At 29.9% G+C, this 10636-nt stretch overlaps 1 protein-coding gene across 1 annotated transcript; it reads left to right on the plus strand.

The window, feature by feature from the left end:
* The first annotated feature begins 3930 nt into the window (after positions 1-3930).
* On the plus strand, positions 3931-4870 carry LOC119661849. The gene is made up of 2 exons (XM_038071354.1): positions 3931-4564; positions 4621-4870. Exons 1-2 carry the CDS (start codon positions 3988-3990, stop codon positions 4749-4751), a joined length of 708 nt encoding a protein of 235 aa, XP_037927282.1. The 5' UTR covers positions 3931-3987; the 3' UTR covers positions 4752-4870.
* The last annotated feature ends 5766 nt before the right edge of the window (positions 4871-10636 follow it).

Genomic DNA, 10636 nt, shown 5'->3' on the forward strand with positions numbered 1-10636 from the left:
AGACGTAATAAATAAATCGAAAGGATACACAAAGTTAAAACATTGCGAAAACTGCGGAAGCAGTACACACAACACCAAACAGTGCCATAATAAAAAATAAAAAAAAAAAAAAAAAAAAAAAAAAAAAAAAAAAAAAAAAAAAAAAAAAAAAAAAAAAAAAAAAAAAAAAAAAAACAAACAAAAAAAAAAAAACAAACAAAAAAAAAACAAAAACAAAAAAAAAAACAAAAAAAAAAAAAAAAAAAAAACAAACAAAAAAAAAACAAACAAACAAAAAAAACAAAAAAACAAAAAAAACACAAACACAACCCCCAAACCCACAAACCAACCACCCCCACACCCCAACCCCCCACACAACCAACCCCACCCACAACCCCCCCCACACCCCCAACCCCCACGCACCCGCAACCCCGGGCCCCCCCCCGCGCGCGGCCCGCGCGGCGGGGACCGGGCGGGGCGCAGGCCCGCCGCGCGCCGGGCATAAGGCGATCAGCCTGCATTCTCATATGCACGGAGGGTCGCGCGTTCTAGTGTAGGACGCGTTGAGATGCCACGTTCGAAATTGGTAAGATACCTGCTGTACAAAGAGTATTAAAAAACTCTAAAATGAGAAAAATTTCGATTAAATTTAGTCACAGTTTCGAGGCTTTCTGAACTTCGCCAGGTTGGTCAAAATAATTTAGCTCAGAAATAAACGTCAGGTTTTAGTAGTAATTATAAATATAAAATGTATGCATATACATACATGAGTATAAATAAAAAATATCAAATATTATTACTACGAGTATGAAATTAACTCGTATCAATTAAAAATTGATGAAGTTTGTTTAATCAAAATGCATTAAATGATGTTGATATATATCAGTATACAATACAATAAACGTTTTTTACCATACATAAAAACCTTATAGTTGTATTATCATAGTTATATGTAAATATTTAGGTTTTAAGATTCTGTTTCTACCCACTACCACCCCAAACTATATACTTCACTTAGGAAAGGGTTTACCAACGCTGTTTGTCGACACAGTGCAAACACATTTCGTTTATGAACTTACAATTGACAAAGGCATATATTGTGCCAAAGATTGGGAAAATATATGTTTAGAACAGGGTCTTTCAATAACCAGTATTCGGAGTATGGATCCGCACAATAATATTACGACTTTATACGAACGGAGTGAACACGATTGCTTTATCGCGTATGTTAGGTCGGGATCTCATGACATATATCCACAGCTGCAATATGATATTTTGCATAATTTTTTATTACGAAAACACTCAGCACTTATCGAGCCTACTTTTTACATGTAAAGCTGAACTTCATGGTTCTTTGTGTAATCGTTTTGACATAGAAAATATATGTCATATTATTGACGTATGTTCGATTATCAGAGAACATGGACGTATTTTTTCCGATAAAGCACTTCTGTCTGAAGAAGAAGTTGAAGTCTTGTGATATGGTTGCAAAACTAATAACCTGTTTAAATTTATGAACAATGTTTTAAGTTTAATTATTGAATTATTAATTATTGAAGAAAATGTATATTTAATAATGTTAATAATATGCACCCCCTTTTGTAAGCCAATCTGATACACAACAAATATGTTATTTTTAATTTAGATTTTAAATTCTATAAATTTTGTAAGTGCTGTATAAATATCTTGAGTCAATAATAAAAAATAATAATATTTAGATTTTATATTAAGACTAAAATAGAAAATAAATTTTTGAAATATTGATCAAGTTAGATTAAATAAATATTTTTTGAAAATATTTTTATTTTTTTAAGTTGGTGTTCACACCAGATTAATAAGTTTTGAACTTTAAGTTGTTGTCAACGTAAAAATAAAAATTGATTCAATAAAATTAATATTTTTATTAGCGAATATCTAATATTTTTATTATGTTTGTGTATTCTGAAATGTTTCTTTTCATCGAAATTGTTATCTTTTTATTTTTCAAATTTAGTATAAAAGCATACGTAATTGAAGGTTACCTACTTTGTGATATTATTAAGTGAAGTTGATATGTCTGCAAATTTATTTAAGGTTAAATAATTTTTCTTTTCAATAAAAACTTATTTTATTTGTGTAACATTTGTTTTCTGTTCTTTTGTTATTTCTTCAATTGAGTTCCTTTCATTGAATAGCGAGCGATCAGCAATACAAGTTTTAATTGGAATTTTATGATTCATTGTCATTTGCTACATTTGCTTCAGTCATGTAAAAAATTTCAAAGACTCACCATGATCAGCAATTTCTCGTCACTGATTCAAAAATGCAGATACTGTATTTATAAATAGATCTTTTGTATATATCAATAAACTCAAAGAAATGGAAATTAGAAAAAATTTTTTATATTAAATGTGGAAACTAGCAATGTTGAGCTAAAGACAAAAAACTCTACTAATGGTTATGATGAAACGTGAGAGTAAATTTCAGTTCTTCTCAAACAAATGCACCCCAAACTTACATGATATGAATATAAATGGTATAATATTTAAAATAAATATATAGACTAACTATATATGGCCTACTGTCTTCCAAGCAGAAGTTCACGACATCGAGGTCTGAGCTCGTATCAACATTAACAATACATTGAAAGGCGCTCGAATCTGTCAAATAGCAAACATAGCATTATCCTCCTAGAAGTTGTCCTCAAAGCTTCTATTACACTACTATGAGACGCTGCAGCAGCTGGCAAGTAATAACAAAGTGACGCCTTGTTGGACGTTTGATCACACAGAAATCAATGGTAATGAATCTGCCGACAGTTTTGCGAAGGCAGGATCTGCCTCTCAAATCTATTGACCGGAACATTATTGTGGATTTAGTTGGCCTACAACTAAGTCCCTAATTGATGCAAGAATATCCGTAGATAAACCGGTAATGACTAAAATCGTATGAATTGACTAATGAAAAATTTTACTTCCTCTGCAATTACTTTTAAGCTAAAATTATGGTTTTCAAATACTAATTTCTTTACTTTATTGAAGTTTTCTACAGTCACAATTGTTTTTAGATCGTAAGTCTGGATGGCACCTTTTCAAGGCTTGGAACTTCTTATGCATTTAAGTATTTTTTGAACATATATAAACATTAAATTGCAAAACTAATATAAGATCACAGCATTTATACTGACATTACATAAAAAAAAAACAATTGTAAGCATGATATTTCATTTAATTAATTTTTTCGTAATATTTTGCCATTTAAATTTAAAATTTAACTGCAACTTTAATACACAACACTGATTCTTCTTGATTCTTGATTCTTCTTCTTGAGTTAGTGCTATTACGCACTTTTACTCTATAATGGCTGGGGGGCTTATCTCTTTCCCACACTAGGCTTTAACTAGGCTAAGAAATCAGATCATTTATTTGTCTTTTAGTTGATGACGAACCTTAAATCAGCATATCTCCCTGAGAGTCCAGAAGTGGACTTGAGGATTGTTATGGCAGGGTTAAGTGCGTATCAACTTTAGTGAATAATTTTAGAGCTCTGTCTCTGATATATTTTTTCACTGAGTCAATCCTAAGATCTCTATGTATGTCTGTTGATTTAATATACCATGGAATCTTAAACAGTCTTATTAAAGCCAGGTTTTGTGCTATCTGTAATTGCTTTATGATAGTATTTGAGGCTTTGCTATATGTAACACATCCATACAGTAGTGCTGGTCTAATTACTTGCATATAAAGTAACTTTCTGTTTTTAAAGTTGATTCTACATTTATTAAAGCCGCTATTTAATAATTAACACACCACTGATAAAATAAAATAAAATTTTTGGTTAATTTTTCTGGTTCTTACAAAAACAAACAGAACACACAGCAACCCTGTTCTTAACATTCACAAATACTGAAAACAAATCAAATAATATTTTATAAAAAAAAAAATATATACTTCATAAAATCGTGTCCGAAATTTTATATCTTTACTATAAATATTTTAATCAAATATATTTTCCTTTAGAAAAGGAAGCATGGAGAATGCAGAAGACGTACTTAATACCCACAAAATAATTGTGTTTGAGTTGCTATCAAATCTCACAAATAAATTCATTAAATTCAATCATCTGCGGATGGAATACTCGATAAAACTGTGTGATCTAAAGAATAAAACGCGTATGCTGATGTCTCAGTTTTCTGCGTCTCAAGATAATCCAATCAGTAACTTGGAGATTGAAATTCTTTCGAGAGTGACAGAAGATATTAAACGTCAGCACATTAAATTAAATGGATTTTATTCATTAAATATAAAGAAAGTTATACACAGTGCCAAAAAATCAGTATTAGAATTAATCGTGGAAAAAAAGAAATTGATAAAAATTTTTAATGAAATTATCTTCCATTTAAAACGTAATATTCTCCCTGACAGAAGACTCGATCCATTTCAATTTTATGTGAGACCTATAGTTGAAACACAGGTATGCTTTTTCATTAGTATAAGAAAAATGCACAAAACTGAAGAAAAACTCAAGCCGTTTTTTAAAATTTTAAACATGAATGGAATGAGGTTCATTTCTCCAAAAGGATGTTTACCACTTTGGTTGTATTCAAGTAATTTAATTAATTTTTTATATGTACTGAAACTTATGATTACCTATATTATATAGATCGTGGCATCGAGAACATGGACGATTTTATTGACTCTAGCTATGAGGCAACATGTAATTTTAGTGACTCATTTGATTTCAAAGATGGAGATAGTACTAGAGACAATATCAGTGATAATATGGATGATTAAAATTACCAAAAAAAATAGTTTTACATTTGATTGCATTTTTTGGTCGTCAATCTCAACAATATCTCAACAAATCTTAAATCTGAACAATATTTAAATAAAACTTATATCTGATATCATTATTTTTGTAAGTATGCAGTTTTCAAGCTAAAATTTTCATTATTTTCTTAATTTAAGTCGAAATATATTTCATATTCTTATTATTAATGCATTTTTGAATTCTTATAAAAAAATATATATTAAGTATGTAAGATTGTTGCAAATTTCTAAAAGACAATGGGCAATTCTCACAAAATTTTAAATATATAAAAAAGTATAAAATTTCAGAGAAATTATTAATATCTTCGGGGTTTAAAAAATTATTGTTATTTGAAACTATTTATATCATTTTTACCAATGGAATATACTACATATACATATATCCATTTTTATATATTGTACAGAGATGTTCTTTTTTATGGACGCAGTCAATTTTTGGCTAAGACATTATTTTATAATTAAATCTGACATTATTGGGCTATGTTTTTTCTTATCTACATTAAGACCGAAAAGTTTTCGGAAATTCTCATTTAAAATTCGCGCGCTGTATATTTTTCGATATTTTAAGTTTATGTAGTTTGGCAGCACTGTCCTTAATTACTATGCCAAAAATGAGCGCGATCTGTCAGACAGTTCGTTTTCGGCAGCTGTTGAAACCAGTTCACCTCAGTAGTGCGTTGCGAAAAAAACAATGGAAAAAAATATTGAACAAAGAGTTTGCATCAAATTTTGTGTTTCGAACGAAATTTCGTGTGCAGAATCGTTGCGAATGCTACAAAAGGCTTATGGGGAATCAGTTTTATCGAAAACTCAAGTTTATGAGTGGTACAAAGCCTTTCAGGACGGTCGTAAGACCGTCGAAGACATTTCGCAACGCACTACTGAGGTGAACTGGTTTCAACAGCTGCCGTAAACGAACTGTCTGACAGATCGCGCTCATTTTTGGCATAGTAATTAAGGACAGTGCTGCCAAACTACATAAACTTAAAATATCGAAAAATATACAGCGCGCGAATTTTAAATGAGAATTTCCGAAAACTTTTCAGTCTTAATGTATTTAATTTCTAAAGTAATGAACGGATTTATTGAAAAAATAATATATATATTTAAGTGATGTAAAAATGACTTAAGCTTCCTTGAAATCTAAATCTAAATCTCCAAGTCAAATTTCTGAGCTACTGAGGTAAATAGCCTCAAGCAAATACCATGCGAATGTTGACTTTTAAATGATACCAAAGTAGATGACTTCACCACATGCCACATGCTCTCATAAAGTGTATGATAATGTTATATCGGCATACCCCAACACCATCCCTTTCTAATTTCGGTTCTGTGTACGTCCATGGCACTCTGAGCTTCTTTTTCTTATATAAATGGGAATTATTACTAGAATGTTGTCAGGTGATAGCTAATAGCTTTTATAAAGCTTTTTGTTATTTTATACTTTTGTATTTAATGGTACTACCTCGAATAATACAGCTAATATTAATAGATTTTTAAATATCTAATATTAATCAATCTTTAATAGCTAATATTAAAGATTAATTGTGTGTATTAAGGATCTGTCTTACTGACGAATATAATTGCGAATAGATAGCATCGCTTTTATGTTTTCATTTATTTAAGGTTAAAGCATATTTAAATAAAACTATATATGTTGGAGGAGAGCATATAGTCTATGAATACATTCTTCTTCTTTTTTGCTTGATCCACTGTCATTAAAGTTCCATTCAATTCTGATAAGTTATTGGGATGATTTTACAGAATTATAGTTTGAAACCCAGTATATCTTACTGACGGAATATATATTGCATTGGATTTGAGAGAAAGCAATTATGAATTAATTTGTGCATCCACAGAACCGAACAATTTCAGCGCTCTGATATACTTTTGAGCACTTTTGTTTCTCAAGTCTTTGTATATATCTTCATTTTTGATATTCCACGCAGCTTTTAATATAGTTCTCAGTACAATATTCTGAAAATTTTTTGAAGGTTTTTAATGATGGATGTGGCAAAATGGGGTCATAAGTAAAGCAACTATGAACTCGCTAGGGTCTAATTATTTACTTATAAAGCTGAATTTATTTTTCACAATCAAATTTTTTTGTGTTTATAGTTTTAGAGTATTTAGGGTTATATTAGCTTCTTGAGCTTTATATTCTGTAACCAAGTCTAATCAAATCAATTAAAAATAAGACCTAAGTATTTTACATTGCCCTCCGAGTCCATGAAAGTTTGGTATATATGATATATGCTATGTGCTATATATTATATATTAGTATATATATATATATATATTATATATATATATATATATATTAGGGTGGCCGTTATTTACGAATGTTATTTACGAAGGACTCCTTTCCTTTTATTATATTTATTAATCTATTTTGTGCATATTATTCAAATCAAGTGTGGACAATTATATATAGTGAGGAAGTATTTGATTGTCTTCAAATATTATATTGTATCATTTTCTGTCCAAGAAACTGTGCTTTCGCTCATACATACTCGTATTTACTCCCATATTTATGCTGCTCTAGAAAGCTTCAATAAACATCGAGTATGATTTCTTATTTTAGTAATAATTTAGTTAATTGTGGACGAAATTGATTGATTTTTACCTTATTTGAAAGCTAATATGTTAAAGAATAATATAAATTGGTACAAATAGTCAAAGGGGAAAAATACGCGAGATGGGAGCGAAGAAATTTGAAAAAAGTGTAAAAATGGCATTTTCCGAAGTTTAAGGTCGATGAGCGACCTCTAAACATTATCCGATTAGCCTAAAACTTCACATTTAGTAGTTTTTTGAGTATTCGAATAAATTTAGGGGGTGGCATCTAGAATTCGAACACATTTTTTTGCCCCCATACATATTACGGCCACCCTAATATATATATATATATATATATATATATAGTATATATTACATTACATACTGCAATTTTCTAAAATTGCATCAAAACTTTAATGGCTTGCTTGCTAAGCTATTTTTGTGACTTAATCAAGTTTATGACTTAAACAAAATATTTGTCGACACTCCAGATATAATTTAGTTTTAGCAGTTTTCCAATAAAGCTACGGAAGTTCACATCTATTAACATTAAGCATTTGGTAACGTTTGAAGTCAATAAATTAGTTCAACTCTTATGCAATCTCTTTTTTTCTGTATCTTTGTTCGCAACTGTGAACTCATTTTTTTGGTTTATGACACATATTTTATGGATGCGCACTTTGAGCACAACTGCACTTGTATCTGCGAAATTGTACCCACATAGTTTAAAGGCTTTTCAGTTTGCGGCTGTTTAGATATGGAAAAACAATGCATGAGGAGATATTGTGTGGTACTTTCTAAATATTTTTGTTTTAGATGCAGGTAATTTTATAACTATGCCAGCCAAAAGTAACTAAGAAGTCAACTTTTGTTTATCGAAACGAAAATGAAAACGCAAGTATAAATGAAAATGAAAATGGAAATTATTTAAGACAATTATTTTGTAATATAAACGAAAACAAAACTCTATAAAATGATATTAAGATCGTTTAATTACTGCAGAGCATGGGAGGCAAGATTGGAATACAGCAGCTACTTTATGTAATTTGATATGTGAATATTAAATTATGTACACAAAAATGTGTAAAGATAGCTCGGCATAATAGCACAGCACAGCACATCACAGCACAGCAGCAAGAAAAATTACGTGATTTATCCCGTAGATACAAATTACTAACAAAATAACTAGCAACATTAGTAAGTAACCCCGCAGACCACGGCAACAAGTCCAACAAAAAAAAAATTCAACTTCACCAACAACAACAACAACAACCATAAAGAAGCAGCTTCCACAACAAATACAGAAAGTTAACAAAATACTAGTAACAATTTTTTGAAGCACATAAAAAAAATTACAATAAATTAAAGAAAAATAAAAAAAATATAAATAAATATAAATTAGAAAAGTAGCGAAAACTAACAAAAAAAAAAGTATACTTTTCAAAAAAAATTCGAAAAAAAAACTATGTAAATAAATGAAATTTTAACTGTTATATAAAATCATCAAAGTATCTTGGAAAAGTGCTTGATGAGAGAAAAAATTGTGCGTGCCTGCAGCTGAAAAAATTGTGTGATTTCAATTAAAACTTGAGCCATTTCAAAAAGTTTCAAAAATCCAAACAAAACACAGATTGAAAAATGCATATCAGATACAACATATACAACTAACATACTACTACTATATGCAATACTTTTCATTTTCACAGATGTGAAATTGCACTTCAAATCGAGTACAGCAAGTGCTGGCGAAGGGTACAAAGGCAGTAAATCAAATCAAATGAGCCACATCAACGCATCTTCTTAATTATCTAAGCAATTTGACCAACTTTTTACACTTAGATTGTTTGATGTTGGCATTGGTTAAGGCATTGGCTATGATAATGGCGTTGGCGACGTAGATGTCGTTGACGTCGTTACCATATTAAGATGCTGTTGTCAGCCAGACCAGACAACAACATCAACAACTGCTCCAACAGCAATCTCATGATGTAACAACTTAAAAATTGTACAACTGCAACACTTGCAACAACAGCAATGACAACAAATGAAGCAACCAAAAACATGAATGAAAAAAAAATCTAAATAACGATAAATTCATATAAAAATAATCAAACAGAAAATCATGCATTTTTCTATTTAATACCCATAAGGCAGCTGAATTATTCAATTATTCAAGCACATGACAAGTGATTTGTCTAATGCAGTGCGTATCTCATAGATGCGTATCGACTGCACAGATGCATTCAGCGCAGCTGTTTTCACGATATAAATTTTTTTCACTGGTATTGTGAATGTTTGTATTGGAATAATATTTTGGTGGAAAAAAAACAAAAACAAAAAGCTAAAAAAATTTTTCGAATACAGTAGTCGTTTAATATAACTAGCATATAAAATAACAAATTTCCAACTTAATGAATGACAATATTCAAGTACTAACTCTTCCACATATCATACGAGTATATATGAAAAGTTTTTGAAGGGAAAAGAATGAGACCTTAAAACATGTGGTAGAAGTTTGCCCAAAAATAACTCATAAGCAACGCAAGTACGTAGGTGACCATCTCATTAATAATATAATTTTTATTTGAATTTCAAATCTCGGCAAGTATTATTGCTGGGATTCACATAATTCCCGCTGACAAGCATTAAGGAATATATGCTCTATTAAAAAGTAGTCCATGTTCTACACCTATTATATTCTGTTTCGCATGTTGCACATGTATTCAAGAAGTCGCATTTCTATATGGTATTCATTAGCAGTTTGAAGAGGAGTTCAAATATATCCATTGATTGTTTAAGAGTTTTGGGTACTATACTAGTAACTGTTAGAATTATCGGTGCAACAACCACAAGCTGAAGTATTGAAATGTATTGTAATTGTTCATCAGCCTTCAAAGAATGAAGTAGAAGACTCATTCAATATTCTGAATTCTTATTTGCAAACGAATCATACTACAACTGATGATCACTATAAGCATTTGAATAAATTGGAAACTCTTTTTACTAAAAACAAGAAAGAAAAAAAATTAAAAACCCAAGCCCTAATTTCTGAATAATTTACTTAACTATAACTTCTGTGCTTTATTTGATTGCAAAAAAAAATAAATATCTTAAAATGTGGTTCTAGTTTCTTTCAAAAAAAGAAAAAAGAAATAAAATAATTCTCTAACTCGAAGTCTCCATAAGTCGAACCGAATTTTCTTTGCAAAATTGGACCTCGAGTTATGGAAGTTATAAAATAATTACTATAAATATTAAATAAAATTAATATAAATCTAATTAAAAATAAT

The sequence above is a fragment of the Teleopsis dalmanni genome, chromosome X (genome assembly GCF_002237135.1).
Source record: "Teleopsis dalmanni isolate 2A chromosome X, ASM223713v2, whole genome shotgun sequence".
Lineage (NCBI taxonomy): Eukaryota > Metazoa > Arthropoda > Insecta > Diptera > Diopsidae > Teleopsis > Teleopsis dalmanni.

Excerpts from the sequence above, each read along its gene's own strand:
- LOC119661849 (XM_038071354.1), top strand. The coding sequence starts at position 3,988 with ATGGAGAATGCAGAAGACGTACTTAATACCCACAAAATAATTGTGTTT. Across the intron at positions 4,565-4,620 it reads ACCACTTTGGTTGTATTCAA|ATCGTGGCATCGAGAACATG; the intron begins GTAATTTAATTA and ends TATATTATATAG.